The 20,854-nt window shown below is 42.7% G+C and overlaps 1 protein-coding gene and 1 long non-coding RNA gene across 6 annotated transcripts in view; one reads left to right on the top strand and one right to left on the bottom strand.

Moving 5' to 3' along the window:
• Positions 1–42: 42 nt before the first annotated feature.
• Positions 43–10,565, top strand: LOC311518606. Its single transcript, XR_014711053.1, has 2 exons — positions 43–190; positions 4,301–10,565. It is a non-coding gene; the product is annotated as an uncharacterized lncRNA (long non-coding RNA).
• Positions 10,566–12,802: 2,237 nt separating this feature from the next.
• LOC311518603 (isoaspartyl peptidase/L-asparaginase-like) overlaps positions 12,803–20,854 on the bottom strand; it is a 53,472-nt gene continuing 45,420 nt past the window's right edge. For all 5 annotated transcript variants that reach the window (XM_084624542.1, XM_084624541.1, XM_084624537.1 and 2 more), the window contains one exon: positions 12,803–15,513. In XM_084624542.1, coding sequence (XP_084480668.1) covers positions 14,986–15,513 — 528 coding nt within the window. In that variant the 3' untranslated portion in view covers positions 12,803–14,985. The remainder of the gene's footprint in view (positions 15,514–20,854) is intronic.

Consider the following 20,854-nt stretch of genomic DNA (forward strand, 5'->3'; position numbering starts at 1 on the left):
GGAGGCTGCAGATCCGCCCCCACACAGCTCCATTCTGAAATAAACCAGCTGTGGCCAGATGTGCAGAACAGCTGGGAGGAAGTAGACCAAGGCATTCGCAGTAAGCTGTCGGTTTGCAAACCTTTCTGCATAGAGGGACAGTGGTGGTGGGGTTGTAAAGCAACTTTCCCGAAATGTAACAGCCACTTCGGTAAGGAGTTGTACTAAAAATGCATTATGTATAAATTCTTTATTAAGAGATTCTGATTTGATTTATATGGTGTTATCTCACAAAAAACAAGTAACTGAACTTTGCAGAAAATGAAGAAACAATTAAAAAGCCCTGACATCTTTAGCATTGTGTTTTGTTAAAATTCAAAATCAAGTTTTCTAATTCTGTGTAAAAAAATCTACTATTTTTGTTTTTTGAAATGGTTCATCTCAAATTTTTATTTTCATCTAACAAATTTGCAGAAGTTACTGATAATGGAAACTGTGATTAAGCTTTCACAAAGAAAATTATACAGCCAACTTGCAGAAAACAATTGACAACCTTATTGCAGGATATGCTGTGATGGGAGTCCCTTCCAAATGCTCATTGTACTATAAATTTGGAGACTAGCTCTGTGAGTCCTCCATGCACTGTATTGTATAAACTGTAGTCATTGGCAAGGGTTCCCATAAAATACTCATGTTTCAAATAAGTAACACTAAAAAAAATAACCAAAAAACTGTAGGATTGGCAAAAACAGAAAATGCAAGTAGCCACGGTAGAACTCCAACAATTACAGTAAAGATCAAACTAAGTTCCTAACTTTATCCACTAAGCGCAGCATGGTACAGGAGTACAAAGACAGATAAGAATATTTCTGGGATTCCTCTACACCATTTTCCTGCCTTCTGGCCACTGCCTTGTATCTTCCTGCTATGGCCACTACTGGGCTAACACCATGGGTTTTTGCCGGACTTTTAGCTTTTCAGACCAAGCTCTTAAGCTCCTTGCTGCCTTGCCTTCCCCCATAGCCAGTTCTCAGGCTGCTACTTCTGACCTGGTGCTCCTGTTTCCACTCAGCCTCTGGCTCTTTCCTGAATCAGGTCCCCACTGGTCTCAGGATGTTACTTCCTTTTTTGGTACTCTATGAATTATAGATTTCTGTCTGTACTAGCTGGATGTTGAACAGGTAACAGTAGCCTCCACTGACTAGAGCTTTCCCCTCCAGGTCAGCCAGTGGTACCTAGTAACAAGCCAGCAGATTCATTACATGCTTTTCATTCTACTTTATAGTTTTTATATTTCTTAGAAAATACATTAAATTTACTTTATATCTACTTGGTAATTATGGTTTTGTGACACAAATGGTTTTGGATCAACCTGATAATAAACCTTGGTCCCAAGCCTGCAGAGATTTACATGTTGTGAGCAATCCTATGGGAGTCATTGATTGGACTGCATGATAATCTATATAATATTCCTGGAACATCACTCTGTATATTATGCTGAAGCCTAAAATGTCTGTTGAATCACTGTGAAGTGATAGAAGAAGCTACAAACATGGATGAGAGTTCTCTTTGTTCAGAATATCACCAGGTTCAATCATTTTTTAAACTCTCAATTTTTAAGCTTTCAATCAGTTTGACTTTACAACTTACACCTGGGTGGTGTACAACTACAGTAAGGCATGCCGAGAGTCCTAGACTATTGTGATATCTGTCAGCAGTAACTCAACCAATCACCATCCTTACTCTACAGGTAATTTACAGGCAACAACTTAATTGGTTGTATGAGGAAGACTGCACAAATGGATTTCGTGACCCAACTGCCTGTTGCACAGGCTTTCAGCTACTAGCTTCCACATAAAGACTTACTTATAAATAATGGAAAATATGGTAATTACTGAAGACTTGTTAGATGAAAATACAAATTTAAATTAACTATTTCAGTATAAATCAAAACAGAAAATATGCTGTTTTAAAACCAAGCTGGCAAAGCATTGATTCTGAAACTTAACACAAACAATTAAACAGTATGTGTGTGTGCATGTGTGTGTGGTCAGTGAGCTTGTTAAACCTATAATTTGTTACTTTTGGGGTTTGTATTACTATTTCCTATGAGTTATCCCAGACTTCAACATAATCACTGGGAGAGTAGCCAATAGGACTATAAGTATGTTCATATGGTGGTGAGTTATAAAAAGTGACACAGAACTTTAGAAAGGGAGAGTTCAATAAAATGAAGAGATGAGTCAAAATAGTTCTAAATTCAAAAGTAAAGGAAAGCATAGCAGGGATACTACTTAAGCCAACAATGATAGAGTCTCAAAAGGCACGTATACCTCACAAGAAGAAGGAAACCAGGAAGGCAATAAGTAAATCAGTATGGCTAAATGGCAGGGGTTGAAAGGTTACGTAAGCCAAAGAGAGCTCCTTCAGTTTAGAAATCTAACCCTGGTGAGGTCAAGAAACAGGGGCAATAAACAGGCAACATGTAAGAGAGAAATAAGGAGGGCTAAGATGGATTTCAAAGAGCAAATAGCTAAAGGTTTAGGAAGACAGCAAGAAATTCTTAAGTATATTAGAAACAGAAGTCTGCAGAAGAGTCGGTGGATCACTATAGAATTTAAAAGGAGCAATTAAGGAAGATAACATTTCTGAAAAGCTAAATGATTTCTTTGCCCCAATCTTGGATCTGATCCAGTATGTGAGTTCCTGTATTCTTATGTTCTCATACCATCATCAAATGCATCCTAGCTGACCACATTTCCTGCACTCCCTGCATTGAAGACATGCCCCTTCAGCCTTTCTGCCAGCATCCTGCTAAGTTTGCTTTCACCATATTGAACACCTCCCCAGCAGTTATGCCAGCTTTTGCACCTCTCATTTCTACCGCTCTATGCGTTAACCAGCTCTGAACTTATTTGTGTGCTTAATTTAAAGTCACTGGTAACTTAATATAACCCAGTGGTTCTCAAACTTTTGTACTGGTGACCCCTTTCACACAGCAAGACTCTGAGTTTGACCCACCCCACTTATAAATTAAAAACACTTTTTTTATATATTTAACACTATTATAAATGCTGGAGGTGAAGAGGTGTTTGGGGTGGAGGCTGACAGCTCGTGAACCCCCATGTAATAACCTTGTGACCTCCTGAGGGGTCATGACCCCCAGTTTGAGAATCCCTGATGTAACCCTTTTGCCAGATGCCAAAAGCAGCAACGAGGGCTGGGTTCAGTCTGTCTCAGGGTCCTTTTCTAAAGTAAATCAAATGATGTCTTGAACCGCCCTTACCCCGAGTTGTAATCCTTCTAGGCCAGGGAAACTAAACATTAATTTCCCTGGTCACTTTTGAAGGTGCTCCATCCCCACCATCCCTAAGGAGTCTTTGGGAATATGGAATCACAAATACTGTTTATTTTGGGGAAAAGGGATACAGGAAGCAAAAGAAACACCCTGTCGTGTCCCTGTCCCCCACACAAATGAACAAAACCTAGTCAGTAGGTCAGGAGTATGGTCATCCCACAGTTCAAATTTGAATTGTTGAGGTCCAGTCACAAAACAATCTCTACCCACCTTGTGAGTCCAGTTAGACCTCATGGTTAAGGCTAAGATTTTGTCCCAGATATTTTTAGTAGAAGTCCCAGGGACAGGTCATGGGCAAAAACAGAAAAATTCATGGAAGCCATGACCTGTCCCTGACTTCTACTAAAAATATCTGGGTCAAAATGGGGATCTGCGGATCCCCACACTGCCTGAAGCAGGGCAGCTGTGCAGGGGCTAGGAGCCACCTGCAGCAGCTGGGGACTGCGGGGTGCCCCTGCTGCCTGCAGCTCCAAAGGTCCCCCACTGCCCATGGGGGCAGGGAGCCATTGGGTGTCCCTGGCTCCCATATCAACCGGGAGCTGCAGGGTATCCCACCACCCTCAGCTCGGGGACCCGTGGCAGCTGGGAGCTCGGGAGTTCCCCTGCCGCTGTGAAGCTTGGGGGTCCCCACGCTACCCCTTGCAGCGGCTGGGAGCTGCAGGGAACCCTGCCACAAGTGGCAGGGGCGTTCCAGGGGCAGCCAGAGGTGGTGGGGGACCCTGTGGGCGGTGGGGGACCCTGCAGCTCCCCACCACTGAAGTCACAGAGGTCACTGGAAGTCACGGAATCCATGACTTCCAGCAACCTCCGTGACTAAATCGTAGCCTTACTTATTATCCAAAAATCTCACTCACAGTTCTAGTTAGATTCAGTGGTAGTCAGGGGCATCAGGATTGGCTCTTTTCTGTCTCTCTACTCCAGTTCAGTGAAGTCCACCCCAGCATAGTCTGTTCTGATTTGCAGCTATCTGGTCGAGTTCCAGACATTGGCTCTGCTGCTGTTGGTCTGCCCTCAATGTGAAACCAGCTCTGTGCTGCTTCCAGTCCAGTCAAGCCCTGCTGTGACGTCAGCTCTGCACTGCCACCACTGGTCCAGCCCTGTTGTTACTGTGAAGTCAGCTCTGAACCACTCCTCCTGCCAGTCCAGTCCAGTCCTTCTGAATCAATCTCTAACTGGGAGACGAAAGCAAAACAGGGCCTTTGGAGAGAGTGCTTGGTTCCTGGAACAGAAACCTCTTCTTGCTGAGCTCAGCCTTGCCAGCTTACTATTTTTTTTTGGCGAGTAATGGAATTTTGGATGGGCTGGAGCCCATCTGCTGATGACAGGAGAAGCTCCAACTCTCTAGCAAATTTCAGCCTGGCCTGAGAGAAACCCTGCCTGATTGGCTGCTTTCCGCCTTTGGGCACCTCCTGAGAAAGAGTAGCCAATCAGGGCTACTGCAGCGCTCTCTCTCCCGCTTCCCTCAGCAAGGAGAGAGGGAAGGAGGGAGCAGAAAGACCTCGGCAAGCTCAGGGCGGCTCCACTCCCTCCTCCCTCAGCCCTCTTGTGAACAACAGGACAGCTCCTCTTTCTGCGCCCTCCCTTGCTGCAACATCCCCCCTGAGACGGGGCAGAGGGGGTTGAAGAGCTCCTGGAAGTGTTTCCCCAGCCTGAAAGGGATAGAGGGGACCCCACTGCAGCTGGCCCCCAGGCCTGGGAGCAGGGGGTAAAGAACCCCAGGAGGAACAGAAGTGAGGCTAGAGAGCAGAACTGATGGGAAGCTGGGCAGATGGGGGCGGGGTGGGGAGGGCAGATAGAACTGATGCAGGGCTAGGCAGGCAGAACTGATGGGCGGCAGGATTGATTTGGAGGTTGGGGGCAGAATTAATTGCTAGGCAGGAAGATATGGGAGTGAGAACTCCTGCAACAAGGGCCAAAATCATCTTACCTAATATGTTTGGGAGAGTGGGCACACTCTCACGCTCACAGGGGATGGACACAGGGAATTCAAAAGTCAGACCCTAAAACACAATATAATCTTTGGCCCAAAAACCATACAATTTTTTTTAATCTCATGATTTTTGAGGGTCTGACTCATGATTTATTAACCTTTAATGTTGTCAATATTGTGAGCTTGAATCCTGTTCCCAAACTGGAGTCCATGACCTGTACGGTCATGGTGACCCACATACTCCAAGCATGTCTTACACAATACCTATGCCCTTTTATGAGTAACAGTAACAATATGTACAGTAACAATATGTTATCATTTATACAATCAGAACAAAGATTAATTCCAACTAAAGCAACAAAACACGTTATGTGGAACTGTAGGCAACCAACAATATAATTTATGTAAATGGCACTGGCCAGAGCTGAGTTTTCCCATCCCTGTAAGCCTTTTAGTTCTGAGGCTTACATTAACATGTTTTTCCATAAACAAACTGATATAGAATTATGTGAGTAAATGTCATTCCCAACCAGCTCTAAAACAGTCCTCATGCTGGGCCAGAACCTCAGCTTGTACGTGGACTTAAGTGTACTTCTGTCTGAACATCTCTGGTCCCTTATGTAGACTCCAAATTCACCATCTTTCTGTGGTTTGGTTTATTAGCACAGTTTAACGATAACAAACATTATTATTTTATTTATTATTGGTATTGCAGCCATGCCTACTGCACCAATCTGTCAGCAGAGCCCCACTGTCCCAGTTGGTTTGCAGACACCCCTCAAAAGATAGTCTCCCTCCAGCCCCACCCGAAAAGTCACAGTCTAAATTAGATATAGATACAATAGGTTGATGTGGGGAGGCAACGGGGAGGAGGAAGCATGAGGGAACAGTAAAGAAAGCAAATTATCAGACATTGAATAGTGATGAAGGAACTCTAGAAGCAGCCAGGCCTTGGGCTTGAGCTGAAAGATCAGCTCAAAAACTTTCTCCCAAGGCTTGGTTGCTTCTAGAGTTCCTGAATCAGTATTGCTCACACCATACTCAAGAGCCTCTCTCTAGTCAGCCACTCTCACCTCCTTTATATCTTGGTGAGATTAAGCCAGCTGCTTCAGTGTGTCACCAGAACCCAATGAAGGAACAACCAAAGTGTTTAACAGTGGAATATATTTGTTTTTAAAATAAATATATGTATATGAAATGCTTTTGGTTTTTAAAAAGGGCCAACTTTATATGTATATAAATTTAAAAGGTATAAGGTTATATTTACTAAAGTTTGTAATTGCTGTCTCTTATGGTAGTACATGTCGACAGAGTTAGCAGAAGCTGGGAGCTCGCAGAATCAGTCGACTGAACTGCCTTTGTGTTAGAAGACAGGGATTTATCTATATTATGGGTATATATGTCATGAGTGAAATCAACAATATCCGTATGGAGAGCCACACAGGGAAGTCATTCAGAGTCTTTGGGGGTTTATTAATTAACAAAATAACTTTATCATCAAATCCACAGCCCAAAGACACAACAACTGTGTTTTTACTTACTTTTCTTGTAAGATGAAAGTGATAATACATTCTTCACAGAGGTCATCAAAAATCCAAACAAGGTAGTAGATCTAACCTGTGCTCACAGATTGGTGGATAAAACTCGTGCTGCCAAGCTTGGGCTTACTGTGTTGTAAAAGACATCAGAACCAAAGGGAAGAAGGAGTTTAAACAAGACTTTTGGGAAATAAGAGCTACCCTACATAAGAGTTGCTATGTGGGAGTGTGAAGGAGCGTACTATCCATTTAAGGGACAGACTGGAGCCGAAAGCCTGGGATGTAATCAAGAAGGTCCTGCCATGCCCTGCCTTAGGGCTGGGCTCTATAAACAGGAAGAGGAAACTGACCAAGGGAGAAGGGAATAGAAGCTGTGCAGAATACATGGGTTGTTTCCTCTCAGGCTCTAGACTAGTCGAACTAGAAACCTTGTTTGTGAACATTAAGTTTGGGAGTTGAACTAGGGCCCTAATGTGAGGACCTTATGAACTGTGTATTGTGCTTTCTCCTGTCCTTAAACTGTATTAAAAGGGGATGTCCCATTTGTTAGTGAATGTTGACTTCCCCTTTCCCCAGCCCCCAGGCTGTTGAAATGAACTCATTGTTGCCCCAATTGGGTGAAATTAAGATGGGGTACACACACAGGGACTGTGAATGCTTTTACATGTGGTGCCTGAATAGGGACTTATGAACCCCCTTCCATTAAGGAGAGATGAGAATGCAGATAGGTGCCTACACTATCCTTGGATGTGAGATGTCTGAACTCCCAGACTCGTGGATAGAGCAACAGCGACTACCCCAGTGTTCTGGTACCAGGTTTGGAGAGCACTCAGCAGCGCATGGACAGGCCAGACCATCACAAACACCAAAAGGGAAGAACACATGCGTTCCTGCCACTCAGGTGCATGGACTGAGGGCACTGAGATAACTGGAGAGGTCAGGACTATTAAGGATACTGGGACCCAGAGTGCAGGGACCCAGACAGCTGAACAAAGACCTGAGGGAATGCAGTTTTGGGCTAGGAAGAGTGATACACTGAGGATAACTTGTTTTAAGGTGTGGGGTAGTGAGGCAGTTGGAAGATGCCATCAAGAACTCTTGAAGGTAAGCCTAGAAACACCGCTTCAGGGACAGACCTGCATAAAAACGAAGATTCTTCAACCAGTCAGACCCTCTCAGAGGTCCAGAGAGGCCAAGGTCACTTCCAGCTTTTGAGGCCCCTAGCCATAATAAAAATAAAAAATGACATGAAAACAAAATAAGGCACCAAAAAAAGAGAGACATAATTTGAATTTTTTTTTAACAAATGCTTTTCTAGCCTTTTTCTGTGCCAATGCACTAATTATTGAGGAAAAAAATCTAGCTTTCGTGGAATGTCTCAGTTGATATTAAGCATGGCGAGCCCATTCAAATGCTCTTATCCCATAGTTGAACGGTGATAGTTCTTTACCTGCTTCAACACATTGAAGGTGTATTCACCTAAAGCCACTGATGCAGGCAAACTGACAGAAATACACAATGCAATTGTGATATTAGTAAACACCCCAGAGAGTCCAAGCTCGAGTATTTCTTGAAGCAATTCCTTTGGGTTGCAATCCAATTTAAAGTTTGTGGAATATATTCGTTTAAGGAAGATGATCTCATCACTGAGATCTTTTGAGATTTCTTTGTTGTACTGTTGCTGAAATTGTTCAGCTGCAGAAAGTAGATCTTCATTACCCAATCTGTTGAACTGCCAAAGAAACCCCAAAAGGGTACAAATTAGTCACATTGACTCAAATCGACATGTAAGCCCTGATTGAATAGAGTCAATGATGACAAGGAAGACATTAACCCTATAATGCTGCTCGGCATCAGATTCACTAGATAAGTTGCAATTGGTGGAGAACTGAGATGAAATGCCAATATTCTGTGTTACTAATTTGGACTCAAGATCGCATCCCATTGTTCACAAATCTGTTGAATGTCATTGATAAGACTTTCAATGTTATCCCTCTCAACATCAAGTGTAGCATTGTCTGCTTCATTTACCAGATTAAATGTAGATTAATGTTCGGTGGATCATTGTATGTAGCTTCATCCACAAAGATGACATCAGAATGCATTCAGTCTCTTCAGAAGCACATGTCCAAATTTGAAGTTCAGTTTGAGCCTGTGCAGTGAGATTGAGATACAAGCTCATTTAAAGCCTTTCTCACTGAATTCAAATGCTGCGCAACTAGTTGAACACCATTACTCCTTGCAGACCATCTAGTTTTGAACATCCCATGCAGTGAAACAGGCAGATATTCCTTCAGAATTTCCCACCTTTGTGGACTGCTACTGAAGAGATTGTACATTTGCTGAACAGTTCCAAAGTAAGTAATTGACTCCTTGCATGATTCAGCACAGTGTTAGGATATAGATATTCAGGCCTGTCTGTAAAAGGCCTAAACTCTAAGAATTTAGGTGTATTCTTATCACTTAGCTAGTTATAGAGGTATAAAAGAGAGAATCAAAATCATTGTCTGACTGTATAAGGCCTTTTCTCACTGTGACAGTCTGAGGCCCTGTTCTTAGGTTTAGGGCTCTGGCTAAGCAGCAGAGGCAGCCATAAGCTGGGAAGCGAATGGTCACATCTTTACATTCCAAACTAGTCACATTGAAATAAGGTGCTATTGGGCGGTTAGGAATACAATCCTGTCCTGATAGTGCCTATCACCTCCAGAGAAAAGGAAGTGCCTAGAAAATGTAAAAGGAAACTTAGTTTGATAGCATCCTGCCTGGCAAGAACTCACCTATCAATAGCTGGGATGTGAAATCCTCATTTTTGTGTTTGTTCTATCATTGTAGTCCCCATTTCCTATTGTTCGTCTGTATAATCTCTGTCTGGTTCTGTGGTTGTTTCTGTCTGCTGTATAATTAATTTTGCTGGGTTTAAACTAATTAAAGTGGTGGGATATAATTGGTTAAATAATCATGTTACAATATGTTAGGATTGGTTAGTTAAATTTCAGTAAAATGATTGGTTAAGGTATAGCTAAGCAGAACTCAAGTTTTACTATATAGTCTGCAGTCAATCAGAAAGTAAGGGGGGGAATGGGAACAGGGAATGGTGGTGGGGAAATTGGAATCATGTTTTGCTAAGGGGGAGAATGGGAACAGGGACACAGGTAAGGCTCTGTGGTGTCAGAGCTGGGAAGGGGGACGCTAAGGAAGGAAACTGGAATCATACTTGCTGGAAGTTCACCCCAGTAAACATCGAATTGTTTGCACCTTTGGACTTTGGGTATTGTTGCTCTCTGTTCATGCAGGAAGGACCAGGGAAGTAAGCGGGTGAAGGAATAAGCCTCTAACATCAACACCTACAAGGTTTAGTGTGTGGTTTCCACAGCTGGAGAAAATACAGTTTGAATTATGTTCGAGCAGAACTGCTTGTACACCTTTGTACTTCCCAGCCATATTAGATCCATTGTCAGAGGCTTGACCAATGCAGACTTGAAAATCTAACTTGAAACCTTCTAGAATTGCTAGTACCTTAGCAGCAATTTCTTTTCCAGTTTTTCTCTTGAAATTATCAAACAAAATAAACCTTTCTTCAATTGAAAATTTTGAGCTGTCTACAATCTTAACATATCAAATAACCATAGTGGTCTGTTCCTTGTGAGAACAATCTGGAGTGGCATCACCATGATTGACAAATATTTGGCATTTAGAATCTCATCAAGAATTGTTGTTTGTACGACTGACCCACATAGCTCAATAAAGTCATTTTGTTCTATTTGTGTGGAGAGATAATGGACTTGCATGCACTTTTGACTCTCTTGTGATTCTCGAACATGTTTAACATGCCCTGATAAAAGTGGGTCATATTTGCTGAGGAGCTCAACTATGCCTAGAAAGTTTCCATTTGCACGATCACCAACACGTTGACTGGAACCAAAGAAAGCCAATCCCCACTCAGAAAGAAAAAAGATGACATTCAGGATGCACTCAAGAAGTTTTTTCCAGTTATTAGTTTCTGTAGAGAGTTCAGTCAAGAGTAAATTCTCAACTGAACTTTCCGCTGATGCTGCCCTACTGGCTGATTTCCATGCAACAGTTTTTTTTGTGTGACATTGAACTCTCATGTGATGATATTTGGTCTTTTAACTTCCTCCAACCTCTGTTGATGCTCCATCCTGATTGATCAGAGAGAACTGATGCATTTGTAGCACTTTTGTTCAAAATGAAGCAGCGCGCATGGTACAGAGATTGTTTTTCCATACTCCAGCATAACCAGTCTCTTGTGCAGGTCTCACCATTTGGAAGAGTTTTTGTCAGCAGATGAGTAGGGAAAGTATGATTGTCAGCATCTCGTGGAATGTTACTTGGAATTTCAAAACAACTAATTTGAAGAAAAGATTGCATTTGGGCAGCATTGCTCTTGTCAATAATTCCAATGTCAGTCACAGTCGAACCTGTAGTACTCATGAATTGCTCTTGCTGCGTAAGATCTACATCTTCCTGTTGCTGTTGAGTTTCTTGATTATACACAGGCTCTTCTGCTGCATCTGTTACTGTTGGCACATCTCCTTCTTGACTACTGTCCTCATGTTCAGATATTGGCATTGAAATATCACCTGTTGCAGTTGCGGAGTTTTCATTATCTGTAGCATTGTTTGTTGCGTAAGGTGTGTTTTCCAGTGGTTTGAGAAATGAAGTTATTGGCTTTGAGTTCTTAGCTGTTTTTTCAGTTGTTTTCACGTCTCTTGCTTGCACCACTTTCAGATCTCCTCTTCATAGTGATCTATCTGGTCAATAATGTAGCCTATCCACACTTGAAACATTCTGCTGTAAATAAGTAGCTTATATACACTTGAAATAGTCTACTGTAAACATGTACACAAATGCTGAAAAGACTTAAAACAAAGGAATACTAATTAAGAACACAAAAGGAAACAGTCAGACGGTTATTATCCTTAACACTGAATCAAAACTCAAGCACACAAGGTATAATATAACAGGCTGAGCTGAAGACAAAGGGATGACACATATATAGTAAACACAGACACTGATACAGACGGAGGGATAATGTCCAAAAATTTCAAACGTATGTCCTCACGAAACTCACTGTACAAGATTGTCCTCACAAATTTTCACCTTGCATCTGGGCCTATAGACTATGAAAGCCTATGATGAGGGCCAAGCTACCAAGCTAGGGTTCAACAACCAGTCACCTCTTTTAGCTACCATATGAAGATAATAATGAGGAATTCTCACACATAAATAATTCCTTAGTCAACTAGACATAAAACTATAAAGACACTAAAAAGTAACAATTCTCTACCTTTCAACACGTACTTGATCCAGCACCAGCCACTAGTAGTGGTTTGTTTAAATAATCAGTTGATCTGAGAGGACACGTTCATCATGGTCTAATCTTGTGCCATCAGAACCAATATATTTTTATTAATATTTATGAACATTTTAAACTCTTTAATACGACAAAATCTATATCAGTTAACAAAAAAAAATATGTCTTTTACCAAATCACATCTCTTATTTGATTAAATTTGCAGCTCTAAGCTGAGAGTGTGTGTCACATTTTGGTCCGATAGGGATGCGCGTAAAAACAAGTTGTGAAACTCATCAAATGCCAAAAAATTAACCAGTGTCTAAATTTGAGCTTGAGGCCCAGGCCAAATGGCCCCCCCCTCTGACTGGCCCTGCAACCAGCTCAATAGTATAATATCTATATTTGTTTAGTAAGTATGTGAATGGGTTGCTGGGAAAGTAACTTAAAATGACAGGCTCTGACCGTCAGGCAATGCAGTTTATATTAGATCACTGATATCCTTAGTGTCTGAGACAAATAAAGATATACCAATGAATCCAGTCAATGGAAGGATAATATGCAAAAAGCAGCTCTGTGAAAATGACTTTACTACTGATCATTTTATAACAGGCATAGAACTTGAAATCTAGTTTATTAATTGAATCATATCAACAAGACATTCTGAAAAAACCAACCTTGTTGAAATATGTTCCAGTTAAACACGATAAAGAACATGACAAAAGTTTCTATGGTATGTTTTAAGCCAAATTACCTTTAAAGGATACTATTTGTCATTTTTCAAAATATTCTAAATGCATTTTCGCTGTATCTTGCCTCACTGACCATGGCCTATGGGAGCATTTGTAAAACTGAACTATGTTAGAACAAAGAGGAAAAAAAACCCCAAACACACAAAAACACATCTGGACAAAAGTGGAAATGCCCTTGTATCCTGAACATATTATCTATCCTATCAAATAACAGAGCAAAGGACACCTGCTCAATTCTACTACTAATTCTTCCACATTTAGACATTTTGTAGGGTTCCTTTTTGATTTTCACCTCACTAAAGAGCTCCTGATGGAGCCATATTGGCGTCTTTCTATTCTTCCTATCTTTTCTTCACATCAGGATAGTTTGCAGTTATGCCTTTAATATATCCTTGAGAAACTGCCATTTCTCCTGAACTGCTTTATCCCTTACATTTTCGCCCCCTCAGACCTTACTTACCAGTTCTCTGAGTTTGCTAAAGTCTACTTTTTTGAAGTCTATGTGTTCTGACTCCTTCCTTTCATTATAATCATTAAATCTCTCATTTCATGATCACTTTCACCCAAATTGCCTTCCACCTTCAGATCCGCAACCAATTCCTCCCTCTTAGTCAGAATTAAGTCTAAAATGGCTGTCTACCGATTACTTCTTCCACTTTCTGGAACAAAAAGGTATCCCCAATACGTTGCAAGACCTTATTGGAGATTGTGTTTTTTGCTATATTACTTTTTCAACAGATGTCTCAGTAGTTGAAATCTCGCTTTACTACCAGGTCTTGTGTTTTGGATATTTCTGTTATTTGTTCTAAAAATGCCCCGTTCACCTCTTCTTCCTGATTTGGTGGTCTATGGTAGACTCCTCCCATGAGGTTACCTCTTTTATCTTTTTATTTTTTACCTCAGAGTCTAAACTGGTCTGTCTCCCACCTGCTTCTGGACCTCAGCACAAGTGTATATGTTCTTGACGTATAATGAAATGTCTCCTCCTTTTTTACACTGCCTGTCCTTTCTGAACAAGCTACCCCCCATACCAATATTCCAGTCATGAGATTTATCCCACCAAGTCTCTGTGATGCCAATTAAGTCATAATTCAGCTTATGTACTACTACTGTCAGTTCTTCCTATTTATTCCCCATACTCCTTGCATTTGTGTATAGATATGTAAGATGTTGATCAGATTCCCTCACTGATTTCCCCTTAGTGGGTCCTATGACTCTATTGTAATTTTCCGTGTCCCCCTCCCCAAATCTAACTCTCTGTTAAAGTTGTCTTTTTGTATACTTTTACCTGTGGTTTTTGCTACCTGCCCCCTTTGAACCTAGTTTAAAACTCTCCTCACTAGGTTGGCAAGTCCATGCATCAAGATTATCTTTCCTTTCTTGGTCAGATGGACCCCATCTCCTTCCAGAACACCTTCTTCCTGGAACAGCATCCTGTGGTTGAGGAAGCTCACATTGACACCATCTATTCAGCCGTGAATTCATCTTCAGGAGTGCATGTCCTTGGGGGTGCAGGTTTTGCTCCTTTCCATCCTCAACTCCTCCGCCCTTGATCCCAGAGCCTTGTAGTCACTGCTGATCTGCTCATGATACCGCCAGGTCTGACCCTTAGTGCCCATGTGGATGAGCAGCATAGGGTAGTGATCAGAGGGAAGGATGAGCCTCAGCAACCTTCTCATAATGTCTCAGATGCAAGCTCCAGGCAGGCAGCACACCTCCCAGGATATCATGTCAGGTTGGGAGATGGATGCCTCCATTTCCCTCAGAAGAGAGTCCCTCACCATCAACTCACTATGTCTCCACCTCTAGGGTGTGGTGGTCTTGAGCTTTCAAGCCTTGGGGGCGAGTGGATCTTTCTCCTCAGCCAGTGGGGTCTGCTCATCGCCTTCTGTTTCTGGTACAGAAGAGTGGTTTTTCACCTCGATGAATGGGGGACCTGGGTGGGGGGGTAAAGTGCTGTCTACTCCCCGAGGTGGCCAGCAGTCAGTTCCTCCTTTGGTTCTGCTGTAGTCATCTATAGTCAGCCAGCATCCTCCATCCCAGATGTCTCCATGTGTGTCCTGTTAGTGAAGTCCTCATGTTACACAGGCAAGCCACCTCCTCCTGCACCTCTCTTATCTGCTTCCTAGGGGACTCCACCAACAGACACCTCTCACACAGGGTGGTTCCCCTGCCTGGCTTTCATTGGCAGTGACATGCAGCCTGCGTTCCCAGCAAGACCAGGGCCGGTATGGAAGCCTCCAGACCAGAGGCGATGCATGGGGGACACGTGGGGTCACGTGCTCCGCCCCCCGTCCCCCAGATTTCTCAGGATGCCTCTTGCTAGGATGCCCAGGAGCAAGGAGGCAGCATCTCTCCCTGAGAGCAACTGGCTGAGCCTCCTCCCTCTCCCCTCCACCCCTGCTACATAGGGCTGCTTCTCCTTCCTCGCTGCTGGAGTCCCAGCGCTTCCTGCTGCCTGCTTTGCAGACTGTCCACTGAGGTGAGTCAGGAGGTGGAGGCAGAGCCAATGCACTAGCCACAGTTACTTGTTGCCTCTGCTCAAGGGTCAGGATGACTGTCTGATGGAGGCCACCACAGGTGCAGGGAGAGGAGGAGCTAGCAGCGGTGTTGGTGACGTGCTGTTTTTCCTTGTGGAGTACCTGCAAGATAAGGAAAGAAAAAATGACAAACAACCCTACCTCCCTGCCTTCTTCTGCTAGCGAACACAGCTAGTTAATTGCTTTAGTCTCCCAGCTGCCTTTGTCGTACCAGTCACTGGCAGCCTGCCTAGTTTTGAAAACTAGGATCCACACACAGCTGGAATGGGTGACTCAACCCCTCTCACTCAGCCACCTCTAATTGCTGTCCTATCCAATCACAAGCTACACTGCTCTCACTTCCAAGGACTCACTGCTAGAAAGCAGGTGCTAATACGCCTAACTTCAGAACACCTTAGCCCAGTCAGCAACCAAGCCTAGATTCCAAAACACAGCCAATGCAGCAACCAGCCCGGAGTCCTACCAAACTCAGTGGCAAGTTCCAAGCAAAGAAAGTGCTCCTCTTTTGTCCCGCAAAGGTAATCAACAGCAATAAGACAGAAGTGTCCCAGATATACTCACCAGTTAGCTAGCTACCTCTCTTAGTCTCCCAGCTGCCTTCATCTCACCAGCCATTGGAAGCCTGCAAATGTTTTGAAGTTGGGCCCCACACACAGCTAGAATGGGTGACTCAACCCGTCTCACTCCTCCGCCTCTACTCATTGGCCTATCCAATCACATGCTGCACTGCTCTCACTTCAAAGGACCCCCTGGTATATATATTTCATATCCACATTAAAAACACTGTGTGATTTTAACTATAGAGCTGTGACCTGCACCTCAATAATAAATAAATGTAACATTACACTGGAGTCCTCTTAAATCTCTTTCAGAGTTTTATTGGTGAAATGCTTTAATTAACTTGTGTTTTTATTCACAGATCAGTTATGTCATTTCAAACGTTAGAAAAAACACACTGAAATTCATGTGCGAAAAACTCATGCGTAATAAGCTTGTCTAGGAAGAACATGTCCCAGGTCTTGCAGCACTCCCTGTTCACTGAAGAACTGCTGTTCTGGATGCAGTCAATAACAAGCAGAAGAACAGTGCTGTGCTGCTAATCCATCAGTCTTTGGAAGAAATATATAAAAGTGCTAGTGACATTTTCATAGGAGTTAGAAATAGAAGTGACCTGGGCAGGGCTATGAAAAATTTTCATAAGGAACACAGAGGCCACTTGAACTGAGCCAGGTTTCAGTGTCCATTTTCCATCGCAAGCCACAGCCCAGGTTCACACAAGGCTCTTGAAGTTGGACTGAAGTCCCCTTCCCTCACCAACACCCCTCTTCCCACAACACTGCCATTAACCCTATCGGCAAGCAGAGGAAATAATGGGATATCCTTATAACAAAGGTCCCCACAAAGGCCTCACCTCATTATTTTACACAGCCTCCCAATTGCTTTCCTTAGATTTGAACTGTGATGGGCAGCAATTCAGGTGCCCCACCACATTTTGCCATCCCATCTTAACGAGAGTGAGTAGCTTGCCTGCTTCCACTTTGTAAACATTTTGGTTCATAGATTCATAGTTTTTTAAGGCCAGAGGGACCATTAGAGAATCTAGTCTGACTGCCTGTATATCACAGTCCATAGCATTTCTCGCAGTTACCCCTATATTGAGCCCAGTAACTCCCTGTACCACTAGTAGGGATAATGCAAGGGGCCAGCGAAGGTGTCTTGTGCCTTTGTATTTTATGCCTCTGGGGGCCAGTTTTGCACTTATGCAGGTTAGGGAAATTCTGAGAGCAGCCCTTGGTCCTGCCTCAGTGCAAGGGGATGCAGTGGATCACGTTCTGAGATCCCTTCCAGCGCTATATTTCTGATTTCTGTGATTCTAACTTGTGCTTCCTCCTCATGCTCTTTGCCTACCCCAGAAAGCTCTCTGCATTGAGTGCTCATGTGGCAGGCTTGGACCACCAGATTATGTGCTTGGTGGAAAGGTCCCCTGTGCACTCACCAGGAGAGCCTTATATCCCCCCTATGGCTTCTCTGTGCTGGTGTAACTGGTACAAAGACACCACCATGCAACTATGAATCAAATCCTTATGGAGCAGTGGGCTTGCCTACTTCCCCATCATCCATGCTTGAGCTGGGCATTTTGTGGCTAAAGCATGGATCTCTGTCTCCTCCTCCCCACAATTCCATACAGAAATCTTCAGATGGATTGTCCCCTGCTCACTCTTCCATCTTATACAATGGGACTGGCTTCAAACTCAAACATTTACCTCTGCTGACCCACCTTTTATAGGCTTGTCCCTGAGAAACTCCACCCCCATTTGGCAGGGTTTCTAAAGCCTGGAAGGGGAGGGAAAGCCCTCTGGCAAAAATGCAAGATGGAGGTCATTTCAGTGTATTCATTAATCCCCTCCATGACTGTAAATTGCAGGCCATTTCATAGGGAGATCTTAGGCGGGATAGGCTGTCGTTAGTTAGCCTGCGAACTAGAGAGCCAGGGAGAACTACATTCTCCATCTAACAGCCAAATTAAAAAACCCGCTTTATATTTGTGATAGCCAAGCATCTCTCTCTTTCATGAGTTTTGCTACAGTCAGGACATGCTCTAACAGGACTTCCTTTATGACCTTTGGACAAGTAACAACTTTGTTTCCCTTTCTGTGAAATGAGGATAATAATACTTCCCTACCTCAACAGGGAGTTCAGGCTTAATCCATTATTCATGTCTTGGGATCCTTGGACAGGAGGCACTATATAAATGCTTGTAGCTATAATTAGCATTTCCTGGGCTGAGATCCTCTCTCTCTTTGTTTAGTGATGCGATGGTCTGTAACAAGTATTCCAGGTTGGAACAGCAGCTGCAGCCTGGTGGTGGGGTGAGGTGGAGTCCATCTCCCACTTAGGTCCCTGCACAAAGCTTATTTACTTCTGAATAAAATGCTATTGATAATAGAAATTAAACTCATGGAGGTTCAGCTGCTAATACTGGTTGGTAGAGGTTCTATATGATCCTTGCTTCTCAACAGGAAAGATTTAGAATTTTGTGTTTAACAAAAGTTTTGTATTTGGTGCTTAGCAGCAAGAGCTGGTATTTGGTAGCTTCTTGCACATTTATTTGTATGCTTTGGCTATTTTGATTTCAGAAGAAAATTAAAAGTAACTAGAAATCTGTAAATAAAAGGCAAGTTCCCCTTAAGAAAAAGCTGAAGTAATTTGGCTACTTGGAGAATCATTGTTTAGCAATTTATGCTGTGGGTGCTTGGAATTCAATTCTATTGTACCTTATCTGAATTGCTTTGAAAAAGGTCACATGAGGAGGAAAGGAAGTTTTGACTTTCACAAGCCTGTTATTGCTAAGGAAACCACTTCCTTAGTATTCACATATTCAGCATGTCTCCAGTTTTGGCTCTCGGACAAATTACATTGTGCTACTGCATCACGTAACAAACAAGGGTGGGGGGAATATTGTTTAAAAAAAACCCCAGCCTATTTTAAAAACAAAAATACAGTCTTCCCAGGTTTCGCCTGACATGTTTTACATACTCCATTTAAGTAGGAATGACTGGCCTTCTTTAACCTCAACTGGATATCTAGAATGCACAAAAATGATGATAATCTGTCACTAATCATTGGCAATGACTCTGTGTAATCTTGGATACTGGGAGCCTCATTTTCAAATATGGATGCATCCAAATCTTCCTCCTTGTACTTACTCAATTCAGCATTTAAATGCGTAATTGCCTATTCCAGGTGAGCCAATCTGAGTAGCCAAATGTGGAATTCAGTGACCTCGTTAAGGCATTTACATTTGAAAATTGGATCCATAGGAACTGTCCCTTTCTCCAACTTCTAATTTGAACAAAAAAATAGAAAGAGGTGAGAGTTACTGTGGTTTAGGACTAAATGTAGTCTTTGTAACCCAACTGTAGAAAAAGTTGCTTTGAAGAAATATGTTTGCTGCTCTCAAACTGACAAGAGCCTGTATCATAACTAAGCTTCTTTATTTCTAATTAAATAAAAAAAGCGTGTAATATGCCTCAGGCTATAATTGGGTTTTATTATAAATATACAGTAATTACCAAAAGTATGAGGCACACACAAATAATGGAAATTGTGCAACTAAACCACTGTGCAACTCGTTGATAATTTACGAGTTACTGTTTCCTTTGATGCATCAAGAGCTACTTGTCTGAGTATTTTCAATAGAAGCCGCGTAGTCTAGTGAACTGAATTTAGGACTATGGAAGCCAGGAACTCAGAATTCTAATTCTGAATCTGCTGCTCATGTCCTGTGGGGTCTCTGGCAAATTATTTAATCTCCCTGCATCTGTTTCCCCATCTGTAAAATAGTGATGATAAAATTGAGCTACCTCAGGGAGGAGTTGTAAAGATTAGTTAATGTAGATCATCTTGTGCACTTGGACTTGAGGTTTCAGATTTGTTTAATACTGGACACCACTTGCACAGCCTTTTTGGAACAGTAAGGCTGTGGTTATTATTATTAACATCTTCTACAAGGCAGGACATCAGGAAGGAAGGAAACAGTGTATTGCTAGTTTTCTCTCATCCAGCCAATCCCACCTCCTCCATCCATATGTGCAATGCTTCCTGGCGGTACCTAGGGTTCTGAGGCACCTTTCAACCATCTGCTCTTAGCAGGAGGAAGCCTTGTCTGTGCCTGCTGGGGTGTGGGTGGTCAACTCCCCAATTCCACCAGCCTGAGGCAAATCAGACACTGTCCACTAGGCCTCGCAGACCCTCCTGTCTCTCTATAGGTTAGCAATTGGCAGCCTTGAGCCCTTCAAGTGTCTCCCTGGAGTGTCCAGCCCTATGTCTAGTGGACACTTGCAGTATTCACAGATTCACTGTTTCCAAAGCAACTGTACACCCAGATTATCAATTCCACCTCAGATCACCGATCTGCTTAACACACATGTCTAACGAAGTATTGCTCACCCAAAAACCTTGCAGTGCTTTACAGTCAGATTTGGCTGTGACTCTCCTTTCATGAGACAGACACACTGTCCTCTTGCCTCCCTTGTGTTTTCTTGCACCCCCAAGATATACCAGAACAATCCTTTGTCTTGATTCATAAACAGGAATACCCCCTCCGCACTGTTTGTTTCATCTTGGAGATTTCTTATTTGCCTGTGGCTCAGTATGCAAGCAGGCATACACTGGGAGGCATATAATGCACAATGACTAGAGAGGGAGATAGGGGTCTGTTACCTCCTGCTGGAAAGAAACATTTCTGAGGTATGTCACTTCCTGGTGATCTGCCTTAAATCCAAGACCTTAAGAACATAAATTTTAGTATAGAGGTATAACTCCTTAAATATTATCTGTACATACATTTTTCAATTACGACAACCAATGGGCTATTGTCTATCAGTAGACACCCATATGCCACCCTTCTATGAACTGTTATGCAGATATCTATGCCAGGGGA

The sequence above is a fragment of the Lepidochelys olivacea genome (assembly GCF_965140295.1).
Source record: "Lepidochelys olivacea isolate rLepOli2 genome assembly, chromosome: 3".
NCBI lineage: Eukaryota > Metazoa > Chordata > Testudines > Cheloniidae > Lepidochelys > Lepidochelys olivacea.